The sequence below is a fragment of the Schistocerca nitens genome, chromosome 2, assembly GCF_023898315.1.
Source record: "Schistocerca nitens isolate TAMUIC-IGC-003100 chromosome 2, iqSchNite1.1, whole genome shotgun sequence".
NCBI lineage: Eukaryota > Metazoa > Arthropoda > Insecta > Orthoptera > Acrididae > Schistocerca > Schistocerca nitens.
This window is the reverse complement of record NC_064615.1, coordinates 997,313,359-997,333,778: the sequence shown is the minus strand read 5'-3', so window position 1 is coordinate 997,333,778 and position 20,420 is coordinate 997,313,359. Positions and strand designations below refer to the sequence as shown.

The 20,420-nt window shown below is 43.4% G+C and overlaps 1 protein-coding gene across 1 annotated transcript in view; it reads right to left on the bottom strand.

Moving 5' to 3' along the window:
• The window catches only part of LOC126235494 (uncharacterized), a 284,326-nt gene extending 264,627 nt beyond the window's left edge, over positions 1 to 19,699 (bottom strand). Inside the window, exons 1-2 of the mRNA XM_049944213.1 lie at positions 19,512 to 19,699; positions 4,225 to 4,469 (exon numbers count right to left, since the gene is read on the bottom strand). Of these exons, the coding sequence (XP_049800170.1) occupies positions 4,225 to 4,469; positions 19,512 to 19,652 (386 nt within the window). The 5' untranslated portion in view covers positions 19,653 to 19,699. The remainder of the gene's footprint in view (positions 1 to 4,224; positions 4,470 to 19,511) is intronic.
• Positions 19,700 to 20,420: the final 721 nt, after the last annotated feature.

The following is a 20,420-nucleotide window of genomic DNA, read 5'->3' as shown; positions in this document are numbered from 1 at the left end:
AGTTCGTTTGTATTCAATGATGTGTAGAAAAGAAGAAAATAATTTGGACTACAATAAATGGGCAGTCTGCACAACACTGAAATGTATGAAAGTAAACTGAACAAAATTTGTAAAACTGCAAAATTAATTTGCATGGTGAAAAAACAAAAGCTCTTTCCCAGCACACTACATACCTGAAAACAACTTATGTCTGGGTACTGCAACATCTACAAATGGTCCTCAGTAGATATTAACCATGGGCTGTGCATGAATTTTATAAGGCCTATGTTAACACTTTGGAGAGCAGCCACTCAGAGGAATATTGGGCCTAGGAAACCAGCCATTTATTCCATTATTTAAAGTGTTATTGGTGTGTATGTGATTGATGTATCTTTAAGAGTAATACTTGCCAAAAAAGGGCCAAGTTTCAAGATTTATTTTTCATATTTACCTTAGTTCTCTGCTAGATTAATTTTAAAATAATGATTACAGAAAGTATAATTATCCTGCCAAGAAAAACATGTGAGGTGAGTTATTGAGTACCTTCTTGCCCTTGAGCTTCCAAAACTTCTTGCTCACTCAACAAATGTGACGATGTAGCAGAATTACAGCAAACTGCAAAACCTAATGAGCACATACACGAAACTGCATCAATGCAATCATATTGGCTCAGCTATTCACGACAGCAGCTGTTACATTCACAAATGTTTCTAATAAATGAAAAGCACCCGTTTACTTTTGTTCTACAATATTACTTTTACTATGTTAACTGGTTTTTGGCTTACAAGGCCATCTTCAGACATTTACTGAGCATTGTCACCAAAGAAGTTACAATTTTTGCAAACAACATTGGAAAATAAGGAATACGTCTAGACTGAAGCAGGAGCATACAGTAACTATGCATCTTTGACAGCGTGGTGGTAATGCAACGAAAAAGTAAAAAATTGAACAGTAAATAAATAACAATGGAGTAGGTAGGAAAACCTTTAACACAAAATAGGAACAGTATGCCTACATAAGTTTCTATTAATAAACAAAACTAGTAAAATAAAATAAGTACTGGACATGGCTACAGCAGGAGGTATGAAACATGGAGAGTGATACACAAACCAATTAAAAGAAGAAACAATTATCAGTGTAACTACGGAATGCATAAGGAACTTAAGTAATATCAATAAGATAAACAGAAATAAATATATGCAGGAAAATGGAGGCATTTGAGGGAACATACAGTAAATGTAATCTTTGAGAATGTGGTGGTACTGCATTGTAACATTAACATTATATTCAAAACAGTGGCTATGTAACAGTTTGCATTAAATAAATGAAAAAGTAAAATACGAGAAATATTTGATGAGACAACTACAACAGGTGTTAAACATGGACAGTAACACAAGCACCAGTTTTAATAAACTTCTGTCTACACGGAATACAAAGACAACTTCGATAAAACAAAAGAACAATGAATACAAGAAAATGAGAGTATGTACGAACAGACTGTGGGAAGTAATGAACAACAGATGATTATATGAAGTTTAGGAGAGGGGAAGTGTTGAGTTATGTCTGTTCATTTAGGATTAGATCTGGACTGTGAGCAAGATGTTTGTTAATTTCCAGGGCTTTCAGCAGGTTGAGTTTATGGCCTTTGTTTGCTAAGTGAAGTACATGGGACACTGGCTGGTAGTTGTGATCCTCACTCAGTACATCCTCAGCAAATGTGGAGTCAGAATTCTGCAACCTCCAGCTGCATTCATGTTCAGCCATGTTGCTATGTCTGCTTGACTGACCGATTTAAAATTTTTCACAAGCAGAACAGGTGATTTTGTATACCCCACTGGTGGCTAATAACTGGATCGTATCTTTGCTATTAAAAACACTCTGGGCTGTTGTGTTCTTAACATAGTAGGAAAGTCTATACTTGCAGGCTTTCGGTGCTTTGGCTACAACCTGTGATACCTCACCTAGAAGTGGTAGTGTACACCATTTCTTGCAGACAGTGGATGGGGAGGCAGGTGGGGCATAGAGGAGGAGTATAATTTTCTGTTTTTGTTTCCTGTGCAAGATGTGGTCTATAAGAACCGGGCTGGTGCCACTGGGTGAGGTAATAAATTTTATTGTATCTAACTCTGCTTTAAAATAATCTCTGGACATGGGGACAGATATGAGATGGTGTACCATTGAATGGAAAGCTGCATGTTTGTGAACTATGGGGTGTTCTGAGCAAGAAGGTATTACTGTGTCTGTAGTTGTAGTTTTTCTATAAACTTTGAAATAATGTGTCAATGGTGAGATCTAAGAAGTTTTGGATTTGTGAACTGAATATTTTTATGTTGACTGTTTAGGTTTTTTAAAAATGTGTTGAGTTGTCGTGGTACCAGTCCACATACTCAGGACGTCATCTACATATCTAAACCAGTATTTGATATTTGCACTAAAAATTTTACATTGGTCAGTAAGGCAGAGACATAGCAACTAGGCTGACTGAGCATGAATGCAGCTGAAGGTTGCAAAATTCTGACTCCACATTTGCTGAGCATATGAGGATCACAACTACCAGCCAGTGCCCCGTGTACTTCACTTAGCAAACAAAGGCTATAAACTCAACCTGCTGAAAGCCCTGGAAATTAACAAACATCTTGCTCATAGTCCAGATCTAATCCTAAATGACCAGACACAACTCAACACTTCCCCTATCCTAAACTTCATATAATCATCTCCGTTGTTCATTACTTCCCGCGCTATCTGTTCCTACATATTCCCATTTTCCTGTATTCATGGAGTTCTTTTGTTTTATCGAAGTTGTCTTTGTAATCCGTGTAGACAGAAGTTTCAATAGTTAAGGTTTTCTTTTAAATGGTAGTTGTATTACTGTCCATGTTTAACATCTCTTGTAGTTGTCTCATCAAATATTTTTCGTATTTTACTTTGTTCATTTATTTAATGCAAACTGTTACATAGCCACTGTTTTGAATATAATGTTAATGTTACAATGCAGTACCACCACATTCTCAAAGATTACATTTACTGTATGTTCCCTCAAATGCCTCCATTTTCCTGCATATATTTATTTCTGTTTATCTTATTGATATTACTTAAGTTCCTTATGCATTCCGTAGTTACACTGATAATTGTTTCTTCTTTTAATTGGTTTGTGTATCACTCTCCATGTTTCATACCTCCTGCTGTAGCCATGTCCAGTACTTATTTTATTTTACTAGTTTTGTTTATTAATAGAAACTTATGTAGGCATACTGTTCCTATTTTGTGTTAAAGGTTTTCCTACCTACTCCATTGTTATTTATTTACTGTTCAATTTTTTACTTTTTCATTGCATTACCACCAGTGTCATAGTGTTACTTACTGTATGCTCCTGCTTCAGTCCAGACGTATCAGTTCTCTTACAATGTTTGCAAACAACATTGGAACTTCTTTGGCAACAATGCTCAGTAAATGTCTGAAGATGGCCTTGTAAGCCGAAAACCGGTTAACACAATAAAAGTAATACAGTAGAACAAAAGCAAACTGGTGCTTTTCATTTATTATAATATTGTTCTACCAAGAACTGACGAAAGATTCTGTTAATAAATGTTTCTTTCAAAATAATCCAATAAATTGACAACAGAAGGCAGAACCAGTCAAGGGGCACGTCAAGAGACGTTCATACATTGTTCTCATGCAAAATGAGTCCCGGTTTTGAGTGACAGAGGGTTCACACGTCAAGACAATCACAGCCCGACTTATACTCGGGTGCAGTCTCCAAAGTGTTAACAGGGCAGTATGAGAACTTCTCGTACCAAGCAAAAGACGTACTAAATTATAAATAAGATATTGGAAGTTAAATGCATCAAGATGTACTATTATGAAAAATAACATTACAAGTAAAGGCAATCTCTCACATCACAGACGAGGTGTTTAACTGTCGACAGGCACATACACAAGATTAAACATGTTCAAATTTTTTCAGATTACTAACAAGTGCATGCATACACAACACAGCTACTTTGTCCTGGGCAACAATACAGCCTAGGACAGTAACACACTGACACATGAAATAAAAGTACAATCAGAAGAAAAATTTAACAGCAACAAACCTCACCAAATAAACAACTGAGCAAATCTGACACGAGTAGACTACAGTACAAATCAAGACAGTGCCAAAATATTCTGATTTGCAGTCATACATTCAAATTCTAATGTAGCTTCATATTAACTGTTATTTTTCCCCTCAACATTTATAAAACTTACCTCTTGAAAATACCTTTCTTCTCGGCAATAGAATAACATTCCACACCTTCATCCTTAACGCAGGCAAACAGGAGTGTTCCATCCTGTGACAATGCAAAGCAGTCTACTATAGAAGAAAATTCAATATTTAAGCAGCAGTCTAATGATGAATCACTACTAGCGAAGACAATTAAGTTCTTGTCAACGCCAACACACAAAACGCCAGAAGAATGTACTGAAGCAGTAACTCTGGGAATTGCATGAACCTGCAACAGAAGGAAATCCAGTCACTGGAAAATAAAATAAGAAAATGTCGTTATTATGTACTGACTATTTTCCCATAGTAATTAATAGTAAATGTAGAGTTCTGAAGCAAAATTTTCAAACTACCAAAATTTAAGATGCAAATTTGAAATTTTGAAAAATATGAATCTGTGCTAAACATATTCATTCCATTTCCAATAAGACAAGTTCACAAGTACAGTTACAATTGCAATACAACTTTAAAATACTTGAGCTCACCAAAACAGAACTTAGTGAATCTAAGTTTATAGGTATTCTACGGCCATGTCATTACTCCGTAAGCTGACTGTGTGGCAAAAGATACTTCTGGTACCACTAACTGATCCCTCTTTCCCATTTCACTTGCAAATGGTGCATAGGTAGAATGATTGTCGGTAAGCCTATGTATTAGCTCTAATTTCCTTAAATTTTCTCATTGTGGTCCTTTCGCAAGACATGTACAAGGAAGTAATATGCTGTCCACTCTTCCTGGAAACTACTCTCTTGGAATTTCATTAGCAAAACTCTACACAATATACAACACCTCTCTTGTAGCATCTGCTGATTGAGTTTTTTGATCATCTCCGTAACACTTTCACATGGACCAAACGCTCCCACGATGAAACAGACCACTCTTCGTTCATCTTCTCCATCTCATCTATCTGTCCTACCCGTTAAGGGCCCCAAATTGATGAACAACACTCAAGAATCGTTCGAAAAAGTGCCTTTTAAGCCCCTTCTTTAATGGATGAATTACATTTCATCAAGATTCTTCCTATGAATCTCACTCTAGCATCTCCTTTTCCTACTATTTGTTTTATGTGGTTGGTTGGTTGGTATAAAGGCAGGAGAAGGGACCAAACTACGAGGTCGTCGGTCCGTTGTTCCTAATAAAACAACATCACAAGTGTGAGAATTAAATGGACGAAACATTTAACACAAAACGGAAAGAAAGGAAAAGCCACAAGAACGAAGAGAGGGCAACGAACACTAAAAGGAACAAAAGAGGACAAGAAGACAACAGAGATGCTAGAAACAGAAGAGTGTAAAACATAAGAGAAGATTACAGTGGCTGACCAACCACAAGAATAAAAAGGAAAGCCAGCCACTCTGCAACACATTAAAACCTCCAACCTAAAAGCACTAGGGTGGAGGACACAGGGGGACAAAGGACATGCGCTACAACCTAGATAGACGTATAAAACCCACTCTCACGGATAACACACAAAACTAAAGCTGCTGTGGAGGCATTGTCACCCAACACCGAAGGTAGGGTGCTGGGAAAGTTAAAAGTTTGCCGCAGAGCGGCTAAAAGTGGGCAGTCCAGCAAGAGGTGGACGACTGTCATTTGGGAGCCACAGCGACACTGAGGTGGTTCCTCGCGACGGAGTAGGTAACCATGCGTTAGCCACATATGACCAATGCGGAGCCGGCAGAGGACAACTGATTCCCTGCGAGAGGCCTGCATGGACGACTTCCACACATTCATAGTCTCCTTAATGACACGCAGTTTGTTGTGCGTACTGTTATGCCATTCTGTCTCCCAAAGCCAGGAAACCCTGCGGTGTAAGATAGAACACAAGTCAGCTTCAGAGATGCCTGTCTCCAGAAGCAGTTTCTGCGTAGCCTGTTTGGCCAGCCTGTCGGCAAGTTCGTTGCTGGGGATTCCAATGTGTCTTGGGGTCCACACAAACACCATGGAACAGCGGGACTGTTCCAGGGCATAGACGGACTCCTGAATGGACACTACCAACGCTACCAGAGGGTGGCGAGAGTAGCAATGGTTGATAGCTTGTAGGCCACTCAATGAGTCAGTACACAGGAGAAATGACTCACCAGGGTATGAGCGGATGTACTCAAGAGCACGAGATATGGCCGCCAGCTCAGCAGTGAAAACATTGCAGCCAAATGGCAAGGAGTGCCGCTCAATACGTCCTCCATGAACATATGCGAAGCCTACGTGACCATCAGCCATTGAGCCGTCTGTGTAAACCACTTCAGAAACACCGAAACATGTCAAGAATCGAGAGGAAGTGACAGCGGAGAGTGGCGGGGTCAACGGAGTCCTTAAGTCCGGTGTAAAAGGTCCAGATGAAGTTGCGGCCAAGGCGTACACCATGGATGCGTACGTGAACGGACTGCAAGTAGAGGTGATAAAGGGAAGGATTCCAGCTCGGAGAGAAGGGACCGCATGTGAACCGCAATTGTTAGTCCCGATCTGGGCCACCGATGCAGGAGAAGGACTGCCGCGGGCAGGAAAAGAAGACGATAATTCGGATGCTCAAGGGAACTATGAATGTGTGCTACGTAACTGGCAAGCAGTTGGGCATGTCTGATCTGCAGTGACGGGACACCAGCCTCCACCATTACGCTGGTCACCGGACTCGTCCTAAAAGCTCCTGTCGCTAAAAGAACCCCACAGTGGTGCACAGGCCGAGTAAATGCAATGTTGGAGGCGCTGCTGAACTATAAACTACACTCCCATAGTCGGTTCGGGATTTAACTGCACCCCAATTGGTGTTGCTCAGGCAATGGAGGGCACTGAGGTGCTGCCAGCACTTCTGCTTAAGCTGACGAAGTTGAGGGGGCCAAGTCAATCAAGCGTCTAAAACCAGTCCCAGGAATTGATACGTCTCTGTGAGTGGATCGTTATTAAGGTAAAGTGCAGGTTCCAGATGAACAGTACGACACCAACAGAAGGGTACGACACACGACTTTGCAGCTGAAAACTGGAAGCCGTGGGCTAGAGCCCATGAATGCGCCTCGTGTATGGCTCCCTAGAGGTGCTGCTCAGCAACAACAGTACTGGAGCAGCAGTACGAAATGCAGAAGTCGTCCATATACAGAGAAAGTGAGTCGGAGGGCCCGACAGTTGCTGCTAGACCGTTAATTGCCACTAAAAATAGACACACACTCAATACAGAGCCCTGTGGGAATCCATTCTCCTGGATATGGATGGGACTATGGGAGTCGCCAACTTGGACACGGAAACTATGGAGTGACATGAAGTTTTGGATAAAAATCTGGAGTGGTCCCCGGAGATCCCACTCATACAATGTGGCAAGGATATGATGTGGCCAAGTCGTGTCGTATGCTTTATGTAAGTCAAAAAAGACGGCAATCAGGTGTTGCCGTCTGGAAAAGGCTGTTCGGATGGCAGACTCAATGGACACAAGATTATCAGTGGTAGAGCGACCCTGGTGGAAGCCACCCTGACATGGAGCCAGCAAGCCACGTGACTCCAGGACCCAACCCAACTGCCGACATACCATACGTTCCAGCAGCATACAAAGAACATTGGTGAGACTGATGGGTCTATAGCTATCCACATCAAGCGGGTTTTTATCGGGTTTGAGCACCGGAATGATGGTGCCCTCCTGCCATTGCGATGGGAAGATGCCATCGCACCAGATCCAGTTGAAGATGACGAGAAGATGTCGCTTGTATTCAGACGAGAGATGTTTAATCATCTGGCTGTGGATGCGATCAGGCCCAGGAGCTGTGTCAGGGCAATGTGCAGGAGCACTGAGGAGCTCCCACTCAGTAAATGGGGCGTTATAGAAATCACTGCAACATGTAGTGAATGAGAGAATGTTCCCTTCCAGAAATCATTTGAGTGTGCGGAAGGCTGGGGGATAATTCTCCAATGCAGAGGCTCGAGCAAAGTGCTTGGCAATTGCGTTTGCGTCAGTACATAACTCGCCATTTATGGTAACACCGGGGACAGCTGTTGGGGCCTGGTACCCGAAAAGATGTTTGATCTTTGCCCAGACTTGCGAAGGTGACATGTGGCACCCAATGGTGGAGATGTATCTCTCCCAACACTACTCCTTCCGTTATTTGACAAGGTAGTGAACACGAGCACAGAGGCGTTTAAATTCTATGAGGTGCTCAAGGGAAGGGTGCCACTTATACCGCTGTAGAGCTCGCCGACGCTCCTGACTTGCTTCAGTGACTTTCGGCAACCACCAAGGGACTGCCTTACCTTGTGCCTCAGGCACTGACTGTAAAGTGCGAGGGTTGACGTTTTCTGCTGCAGAAACAATTGTGCTAGTCACTTGCTCAACCATCACATCGATGTTACCGTGTGGGGAAGATTCAAGAGGCAGAGGTCGAATTGCGACAGTAAAGTTGCAACATCTGTGCCTCAGCCAGTAAGCATGGTACCACCCCACAAGGAGTTATGGGCATTAAAATCTCCCAGAAGTTTAGGGAGTTGATCAATCAGTGCAGCTAATACATTCAGGGGTATTGCACTATCTGGAGGAAGATATACATTGCAGACAGTTATTTCCTGTCGTCCTTATTCTGACAGCCACAGCTTCAAGAGGGGTTTGAAGGGGCACATGTTCACTACAGACCGAGTTTAGGACATAAAAACGAACTCCACCTGACACTCGATTATAGTTTATACGGTTCCTGTAATATCCCTTACAGCTGTGGAGGGCAGGGGTCCGCATTGCTGGGAACCACGTTTCCTGGTGAGCAATGCAGATAGCAGGTGTAAAGCTTAACAGCTGCCATAGCTCAACCAGGCGGTGGAAAAAACTGCCGCAATTCCACTGGAGGATGACATCATGAGACTGGGAAGGCATGGAACATTCAATGAGGCAGTTCATGCCTCAAAGTCACCTGCTGCCACCGATTTATTGCCTGAGCACTATATATCCATCGTATCTGAGGGTCTGGCAAGATCTAGGTCCTCAGCGGACACCAAAATCTCCACCCTATCCTCAGCCGCAGAGCTTGTAGGTAGCAGTGGTGTAGGTACCACAGCAATTTCCTTGGTCTTATGGGGTTTTTTTTTTTTTTTTTTTCTCTCGCTGCTCCTTGGGTTTCGCTGGCTGGGAGGACTTCACTGGCTCAGTCTCTGGAATTGAGGATGAGCATGAAGCCCTACGACCAGCTGCTTTTGGGCTCTTCAGCCACTGGTGGATGTCGTCTTTCCCACTAGAACAAACCTGGGAAGGAAGTGAGCCAAGGGACCCCTTCCTAGTGAAAGAAGCCGAAGAAGACTTACGCTTCTCCAGCTTAGAAGTGGGGACAGACACGTCCCCAATGGTTGGGGGAAGCGGAGGGGGGGGGGGGGGGGTTTGCTCACGTGGTGCAGGAGCAGTAGGGAGGGAAATGCCCCCAGGGGCAGGTGTAGTCTTCCGGCTCTGAGAGGTGACCTGGGTTGGCAGAGCTGATGGTACCAGAATGGTTGAAGCGGCGGCATAAGACTGTCATGCGCACAGGATGCAGGCATTCAAATTTTCTCTTAGCCTCGGTGTAGGTCAGTCTGTCCAGAGTCTTGTACTCCATGATTTTCCTTTCTTTCTGGGGAAGCCTGCAGCCAGGCAAGCAAGGCGAATGGTGTTCTCCACATCTGACACAGATGGGAGGTGGGACACAAGGAGTATTGGGATGTGATGGGCGTCCGCAATCTCGGCATGTGATGCTGGAAGTACAGCGGGAAGACATATGGCCGAACTTCCAGCACTTAAAGCACTGCATAGGGGGGAGGGATATAGGGCTTTACATCACACCGGTAGACCATCACCTTGACCCTCTTGGGCAATATATCACCCTCAAAGGCCAAGATGAAGGCACCAGTGGCAACCTGATTGTCCTTCAGACCACGGTGGACACGCCGGATGAAATGTACACCTCACCACTCTAGATAGGCGCGCAGCTCATCGTCAGACTGCTAAAGAAGGTCTCTGTGAAATATGATACCCTGGACCATATTTAAGCTCTTTGGAGCATGATGGTTACAGAAACATCCACCAGCTTGTCACAAGCGAGTAACTCCCGTGACTGGGCAGAGGATGCCGTTTTCATCAAGACTGACCCAGATCTCATTTTGGACAAGCCCTCCACCTTCCCGAACTTGTCCTTTAAATGTTCAACAAAAAACTGAGGCTTCATCGTCATGAAAGATTCCCCATCAGCTCTCAAACATACAAGGTACCGGGGCGAATAAGATCTGCTGCCATCCTTAGCCTGACGTTCCTCCCATGGTGTGGCCAGGGAGGAAAACTATTTGGGGCCATACTTACGTGCGCTGAATTGAGCTCGTGAACGCTTAGAGACTGCTGGTGTTTTCACCACCAGCAAAAGTTGATGGACTACGCTTCATCGCGTGTCATCCGCCCTGATGCCACCCACTAAAACCAGGGGCCCTCCCCACAGGTGCCATCCAGCCACAGCAAAGGCCACCTGGCAGGATGGCCATTGCTGGAAGTCCCGATGCCCCAGGGTGATGGGTATCTACCCCTTGGCATATGTGGGGAGTTGACAGTGCAGGCATCAGCAGAGCAATCGCTGTGTGGTCAGGGGGCTACAATGAACAGGGTACATGGCGGCCCCACCACAACGGACTGAGTACCATGCTGGGTATCAGGTGCAAAGAACTGCATGGTCATTGTAGATGCAGAAATCGACACTGCGTAGTGCATGGTGGAAAATGCACCCAGGAAGGTGTTCTCAACCAAGAGATGGAGAATGGGTAGGACTGCAATGCGACGAAAAGAAAGTGGGCTAAAGATCTCAATGCACGATGGACACCTTGTAAGGTGCCCTTCCCCAATTGGCTCGCTCTTCAGGAGAATTTTTAAGAATGGAGGTCAAACCCTACAGGGGACCATCACTTAAAGCCCGAAATGTGTGAAACTCCTTTTAGTCGCCTCGTACAACAGGCAGCAATACCTCGGGCCTATTCTAACCCTCGGACCCGCAGGGGGAGGGCAATCGTAAACTGCCTTTAAGCTATTGAGGGCATCGCTGCACAGGACAATAATTCCGGAGAAGTCGAGGTTTACATGTGTGAAAGCTCTGTGTGTTGCAACTAAATCTCCCATACACATACTGCATGCAATGGGAAGACAGTATTGTTTGAAAAAGTTTGTCAATAAAGATAGGCAACTTTCTCAACATTCTTAGAGCCATTGGTACACATCTGATAAAAGGTTGTATAGTCACGAAAGACTGAATGAAACCTGTGGCAGTGAACATTAAGGTCTGTGTGATCCTTCATATCATATAGGAGATCCAGTCATACAACAGGTCGGGGGACACCTTGGGGGAAGCAGCACTAAACCTTCCACCCAGTGCACCCTGCCCCCTCCTACCACCATCACCCACACTGGATTAGTGCTCCCATCAAGCGCAGTTTCAATTCAGTCTGGCCACTGTGTTGAGAGATAGTGGTCATGTGTGCATGAGTTTTGCTTGTGGGAATGTGCGTTTTCTACTTCAGAAGAAAGCTTTCTGGCTAAAAACTAATATGTATAGCAGTCTTTCCATTGTGCTTATCTGTGACTCACCATCTCCACTAATAGATAACACCATCTGCATCCCAGAACACTGTGGTCATGATTTTTCCAGCTGAGGGCTGCTTCTTTAATTTCTTTTTCTGCGGTGAGTCTGTGTGTCGATATTCCATAGACTGACGTTTCATCTCTGGGTCATAATGGTGTAGCCACGTTTCATCTCCTGTCACAATTGAATGGAGAAAGGCATCACCTTCATTCTCATAATACGAGAGGAGTTCCTGGCAAATTTCAAGTCTGTGTGCTTTCATTTCAGAAGTCAGCATCCGGGGTACCCATCATGAACAGATCTGATCGCCAAGCAAAGCAATAATGTGACTCATGTGTTTTTGTGAAATGCTGATTGTGCTTGCAATTTCTATCTGAGTGATACGACGATCATACTGAATCAATCTGTTAACATTTTACTTGTGAAACTCGGTGGCTGCTGTCACAGGATGTCCAACTCTTTATTTGTCATGCAGGTCAAATGTTCCCGCCTCCACATCTTTGAACTTACTCGCCCAACAATGCACAGTACCCACATCAACACAGTCACCATAAACTGCTTTCACTCTCCGATGAATCTCTTTTGGGGTAACACCTTCTAATGTCGAGAATGCAATGACTGCACGTTGTTTAAATCACATTGACCAACCATCTGAGCAGGGTTCCATACTTTACACTGTAACAACACAAACATTCAATGCTAAGGCTTCCCACCAACTGAAGTAGTACAGAAGAGGCTACAGAACAAGCCAGTACCTGCCGCGTACCATTGCTGCCAACTGTTGAAAAGTTACGAACGTGGAGGCATTTCTTTTCAATCCACCCTAGTGTTAAGAGGACTCCTACAAATCCTCACATGATAATGCAGGTCTGGAAATCTGCAGCCAAGCCCATCACAGAGTCTACGAAGTCTTTGTTTGAGACCCTGCACTCGGCTCCAAACCACAGGATCCCAATCAACTCTGGGAATGATGCTGCAAACTGCACCCTGCAAGTGAGGCCAGCAGTCTTCACCACCTCTGCCAGCAACCTGTACGAACTGAGGATCAGCTCAGAACCCATGCAACAGGCATCACTGGTGTCTAAGTGAGCCACAACTTGCAAACGACTGCACCCTGCACGCTTGACAGCCACAGTCAAGGCTGCCTCCACGTCTCTGATGAGGCTGGCTGGCAGACATACCGAGTGCACGTTGGCTTTCTTTCCAGCCCTGAATGCTATCTGTACAAGGGTCTCCATAATGTGCCAAACATTGGAGCTCCCAATAACCAGTAAATCCCTCTCCCCATGTGCCTGCTTGGACCCTGCTGAAGGAGCGGCCACCTGTCCACTTACAGGGTGAATGGGTGAGGCCCGACAACCTGTCTCCACATTGGCCCTCCACTTTGGGCGACATGAACGTGTTACCACCTGGCACACACAGCTTTGAGGGCAGATTCAGTGTGTCAGATGCACTAAGAGGTGCTTTGGATGCAGAGCCCACAGGAAAAACAAGTGACTCCTGAGAAGTCCCATGCGACACACCAGATTCTCAGCCACTGCTATGCCCCGAGGCAGCAGCCAGAAGGTGACTGACCCTAGCCAACAGCATGTTCAACTGTTCGCGAACTGCGGCCAGCTCCTCCTGCGTCAATGCACAGCACGCACACATCCTATCCATCCCAGCAAGACTAACTAAAGAAGTTAACTATAAAAGCAGACAATCCTAGATATGCAACTTGCTACCCTGCTGGTGGGTCACCAATGGACGCTGATGCATTAAAGAGCTACGTAGCTCACTGTGCAGTGTGCAGATATTGTGCAAAAGACTGAATGAATTTACACTTATAAAAACACAAGATTAACCCCCTTAAATAGAGAAACACACACAAAATTTAATAAATATAGTATGTGGAAAACACAGAAAAGGATAAACACTTAACTTGCCACTCTGTAGACATACTCTTATCACAGCAGAGAGCTGTGACCAAAAACTTTAGAGAAAACCTCAGTTCACTTGTATGGAAGTTCCCAAATCATACTGTGGAGACTTTAATCATCAACAATCAATTGGGAAAATTATAGTTCTGTTAATGGTGGGTGTAACAAGACATCTTGTGAAACATACTAAAAGATTTCTCTGAAAACTACTTAGAACAGATAGTTCAGAATCCCACTCATGATGGAAGTATTTTGGATCTCTGACTTCTTTGAGGATGTCGACAACAAAACTGGTGAAAGTCACAGTGACACAGTTGTGTAAACAATGATTACCGAAGTACAAAGGACAACTAAAACAAGAAGAAAGATATATATGTTCCATAAACTAAATAAAAAAGCCGTAGTGTCATATCTGAAGGAGGAACTTGCAACTTTCAGCACAGGTCAGGAGCATATAGACAAACTATGACTCAGATTTAAAAGAATTGTTCACCATGCACTGGACAGATATGTACGTAGTAGAACAGTTTATACTGAGAGGGATGCTCTATGGTTTATTGTCACCGTAAAGAAAGTTCTAAGGAAAAACAGATTACAGCATAATAGACGTAAAACAAAACATAGGACTGCAGATAGAGAGATCCTGAACAACCCATTTTGCTGTCAAGAGAGCAGTGCATTAGGCCTTCAGTGACTACTGTTGCAGAATATTGTCAAATGATCTTTCACAAAACCCAAAGAAATTTTGGTCACATACAAGTGTTATCACTGGCACAAAAGTTAATGTCCTGTAACTCATGAATAGATAGAAAGTTAAATTGAGTGTAGCAAAGCAAAAGCTGAAATGCTTAACTCCATTTTCAAATGTTCCTTTACAAACAAAAACTCAGGAGAACTGCCCCAATTTAATTATCATACCAATGAAAAGATGAGAGAAATAAGTGTTAATATCAATGGTGTAAGAGAAAACTGAGGTCGTTAAAACTGAACAAAGCTCCAGGGCCCAATGGAATACCTATTGGATTCTACACTAAGTTTTCAGATGAGTTCACTCTCCTAATTATAGGGGACATTCAAATGAAACCCTGTCACTAGTATAAAGTAATGGTAACAATTTTATTAACTCAAAAATGTAGTTATACACAGCACACATACACTATGTGATCAAAAGTATCTGGGCACCCGACCGAAAATGTCTTACAAGTTCGTGGCGCCCTCCATTGGTAATGCTGAAATTCAATATGGTGTTGGCCCACCCTTAGCGTTGATGACAGCTTTCGTTCAGGTGCTGAAAGGTTTCTTGGGGATTGGCAGCCCATTCTTCACTGAATGCTGCACTGAGGAGAGGCATCAATGTTGGTCGGTGAGGCCTGGCACGAAGTTGGTATTCCAAAACATCCCAAAGGTGTTCTATAGGATTCAGGTCAGGACTCTGTAGAGGCCAGTCCATTACAGGGATGTTACTGTTGTGTAACCACTCCCCTACATGCCATGCATCATGAACAGTTGCTCGATCGTGTCGTAAGATGCAATCATCATCCCTGAATTGCTCTTCAACAGTAGGAAGTAAGGTGCTTAAAACATCAATGTAGGCCTGTTCTGTGATAGTGCCTCGCAAAACAACAAAGGGCGCAACTCCCCTCCACGAAAAACACAACCACACTATAACAGCATTGCCTCCGAATTTTACTGTTGGCACCACACTCAATGGCAGATGACATTCACCAGACATTTGCCATACCACACCCTGCCTTGTTGCTCGATCACGAAATCCAAGTTTTCTCACCTCCTGTCTAACTGTCATAGTACTTGCAGAGGATCCTGATGCAGTTTGGAATTCCTGTGTGATGGTCTGGATATATGTCTGCCTATTACACATTAGGACCCTCTCCAACTGTCGGCGGTCTACGCCAGTCAACAGACGAGGTCGGCCTGTATGTTTTTGTGCTGTACATGTTCCTTCACATTTCCATTTCACTATCGCATCGGAAATAGTGGACCTAGGGACGTTTAGGGGTGTGGAAATCTCGCGTACAGATGTATGACACAAGTGACACCCAATCACCTGACAACGTTCGAAGTCTGTGAGTTCTGCAGAGCACACCATTCCACTCTCTCACAATGTCTAATGACTACTAAGGTCACTGACATGGAGTACCTGGCATAGGTGGCAACACAATGCACCTAATATGAGAAACACGTTTTTGGGGGTGTCTGGATACTTTTGATCACATAGTGTACTCAAAAATAGTTACCAAAATCCGTGCGCGCGCGTGGGTGGGGCATTATCATGCAGGAGCACCACTGGACAACATGCCTCGGTGTTTCAACTTGGTGACAGCATGTTTCATCACCTGTGACAATACCCAACAGAAAGCCGTATTCCTCCTTATGATAACATTGCAGGTGACAGCACCATTCCAGTACTGCACTGTTCGGCGGTCAGATGGTGGGGACCCTACTGTGCGCAGATTTTTCAAAAGTTCATGTGTTGATGCATTACAGTGTGGGCAGTGCCCACACTAATACCCAGTAACTGACGGATCTCTTCCACGGTGATTCTGCGGTTGTCCAAGACTAAAGCATTCACTTCCGCAACAACTTCCAGTATGATGACAAGATGGGCCTGCCCGGGGCAAGCATTGTCTTCCAGTGGCTTGCGCCCCTCAAGGAATCACTTGCGCCAATCCACAACACTTGAATGATTCAGACTGTACTCACCATACATAGCCTTCATCTGCTGATACATTTCATGGCCTCCAATTCCCTCTGCCACCAAAAATCGAATTGCTCCTTGTTGTTCCTGCTTACTCCCGTGCACGTTCAGTAGTGGACGATAACTTGCGTGACCATCTTTTCTTTGGCATGACACCACACTGGCACTATGCAACATCAAACGGTGCTCCAGCATCAGTATATCTACCAAAAGACGGCACCACCATACCCGCAGTTACGTGGTGCCACCTTACGTGTAAGGCAAAGGTAGACAAACTGACCAGGTTTCATTTCAATGAACCTCATATAATCTACTGCAGATCCTTTGAACAAAAAATAAGAGACAGTAGTTGGATGAAATTGTACGTCACACCTGCTTACAAAAAATGTAGCAGAAGTAATACACAAAACTACTGAGGGTTTTTTGGTAGGGAGAACGCAGCATGTTATCTTGGATGGAGAGGCATCATCAGATGTAGAAGTAATTTTGGTGTCCCCCAGTAAAGTTTGTTGTGGCCCTTTGCTGTCATTGCTCTACATAATGACCTTGCAGACAGTATTAATAGTAACCTCAGACTTTTTGCAGATGATTAAGGTATCTGAAGTATTGTCTGAAAGAAGCTGCATAAATATTCATTCAGATCATAAGATCTGAAAGTGGTGTGAAGACTGGTAAATGTTCAGAAACATAAATGTGTTAAAGTCACAAAATGAAAAAACACAGTATCCTCTGACTATAGTATCAATGAGCCACAGTTGGAATCTGCCAACTCCTGCAGATACCTCAGTGTAACTCTTTGTAGGAGTATGAAATGAAATGATCACAGACTCAGTCACAGATAAAGCAGGTAGTAGGCTCCAGTTCATTGGTGGAATGCTGGGGAAAATACAATCAGTCTACAAATCTAGCTGTCCAGAGAGCCCCATTATAAAAGAGAGTCCCTAATTGTCCAAAAATCCAGCCCGTACCCCATACCCTAATTTCCGACTTCAAAGACACCAACCACTTCCTCAATCACATCCCTATATTTGATGCTCATTATCATCCAACTCACTGCTTTTCACTGTTGACGCCCATTGCACAATGAAACATTCCTGGTTACTATCACATATCTTGTTTCACAAAGTCTTGACAGCACCAAACTCATCATATCATTATTTTTACAGGTAGCTTCATCTAAGGATAATATAAACAAACAAATCATAGTGTAGCCACTCACATGGCACCACCACATTCCAATATGTTTATAGGCTACCCAGGGGAAATCTTTCTAGTCACCAAACCCATCTGGTCCCGGTTCACTGATGATCTGTATCCAAAGTCAAGACACTTTTCAACGCAGCTGTTACGTCACACAATAACTGAGTGTTTTGGTCTGATGGACATGGGAGTAAGTTATCTCATACAACACATGTACATGAACTTCTTTTTTTTTTGTGGGGGGGGGGGCGGTGCTGCAGTCAATAGGATGACCATTAACACACATACACCTCCTTCTGAAGCAGAAATCTAGCACATGATATGGCTGAATATACTGTACTGCTGTGATAAGAAACTAAACGGTGTGTTGTGCAATGTCTACCATAGAGAGATAAAGCCGCCATCAAATAATTCTGGACTGGTTAACACTTCTAAAGGCTGGAACATCAAATTTGGCATTACAAATGTGGCTCTCTCAATATCTTCCTATTAATGACAGATTTATTTAAGGCTGAAATGCTACATATATAAGTTGTATGATTTAATCTTTTGCATGCATCATCGTTCCCAGTGGATGCCACTTTCATCACCTGTAAGCCTCTTCTATTTCATCTTCTGCAAAGATTACAAAATTGACTCCAAAGTGAAAGATATCCTATCTGCCTAGTTTAAACCCCTGTGGAAAATGGTTTTCTGGCACATAAGCAGCTTGTACTCCTTTCTCATTGGTTAAATAGACTAAACAAGTCACAATAACATGAACAAATGTCATTTACTGGAACCTATGAGGTCACTTTTTGCAGAGCCTGCAAGCGATTTTACAGATATTGATAAAATAATTGTGAAACTAGCACAATAAACATCTGTTACCTACAATTTACTTACTATATACTTCACAGGGTTTGGCAACACGAACTGTCTTTTCGCAGACTGATTTCAGTTTCCAAACAGCAATAAAATATAATCCAAAACTTGTTAGTTATCTCTCTCAGAACTGAAAGTTGCACAATTAAAATGTTACCATGAACACTCAACGATTTTTGCTTTTGACAAGCCACATCCCTCAGGTCGTGAAGGTTTTCTATGGGTGGAGATCTGACTCAAAGCTTTAACATTGAGATGTCTGTATTCAACAAACCACTACTTTTCAAATACAGTAGCACTGTATTGTATAGTCCCCCTGCTATGTTCTGACAACACAGTACACGTCCTGGCACATATACTACATCTGTTACAAGTTCTTAGTTTCACTGATCCTATGCAGATCATTAGTAGTATTCTATTTTATAGTTAAAACTATCGCTGCCCCACGCAAGCTGCTGTATATTACTGTTCAGTCTGCCAAAAAAGACTGCTGAATGTATGTGTAAGGCTAATGAATTGGCAGAGACCACAGAGGTGCCACATTACATATTGCAAGGTAGCACTGTTTCACTACCTAAAAATGTGTCCACTTAAGTGATAGCTTTCCATTTTCTATTCTGCTCACAGCCAGACACTTAAAGTGGAAAAGGTACTCACTGATATAAAGGATAGTCATTCACAGCTTCACAAACCTATCTATGACCAATGCAAACTGGTATCAGCCCGAGCTCTGTATAGGCCTACCAAGTTCACACACCTCTCATGCAAAGCTTTAGTTGGGTTAGCAACTGTGCCTTTCGGGGGAAATGGATGAAAAAATAAAATAGTTTGTACACTGTAGTCTCGTACTACTTCCGAAAGCAAGGGTACAAACTGGAGTCCTCCTCGCGAAATACCACGGGCAAAGTATCAAACAAATGAAACCAAAGATTTGTTGTAGTTACTAAAAGCTCCACAGCATTACTGTCACACTATCCGTTAACAGCGCATTCCGCTACAAAGATTCCCAGAAGTAAACAATATACCTCGGACCCTGTTGATATTGTGGCTTGTGTTGTTGATTCGTAAATAAATCCATCGCTTTCCACACAAGTCCGTGGTCCAAACAGCTGTGTTTCATCCGCAGGATTAAATCCTGTCCGTACTTCGTTCCACACATGCATCATGTACTGTACTAAACCGTATCGTTCATAACAAGACAGTTAAAACACAATGACACTTTGGCGGCATTTGACTTTCAGCGCCACTAGATATCCAAGGATTATATACCAATACAAACAACGATCTCGAACTGTAGTAGTCGTACTTGTCTGTAGTATCGAAGCATCAGCTTTTTAACACTTACAATGCGCAGTATTAAGATTAGTAGTGACAAGTGGAGACTTGGTTATCAAATATGACTAGCCTGCCTCGTTCAGTGGAATATCGGATGTAGTTGGTGGCGAAATTCAAACTGGGTAAGGAAAAGAGTTTAGGATGTGCAGCATTTGAAAATAAGGAAGAATACCCTACCCGGTGTTGGGAAAGTTCGAGTAACGGAGACCAGACGGTTGTAAGCGAACAATACTTTATTGCAATCGAACGATACAAAAGCGTGACTACACAATCACACGTCTCACCCAACACCGAAACCTTTGTCTATTGCATAGATATTCCTGTTCAACGTCTCTAATCTCACCGCACAGCAAAGTTTACACCTCTGTGCACCGCTGTCGATGTCGACATCCCCACAGAGCCCCTCTCCACCCCCTCCTCGCATAGTGTGGAGCACTGTGGCAAGCTGAGTGCAGCTGTCATCGAACATCTGGTATGGAGAGTACAAATGTGATTCACCAGCCACCTCATCGCTGGGCTGAGCACTGAGCACGGCTGGACCATTTCTCATATAAGCGCTGCGCAAATATGCATAACTGGTTGTGCCATGCTAGCCATGT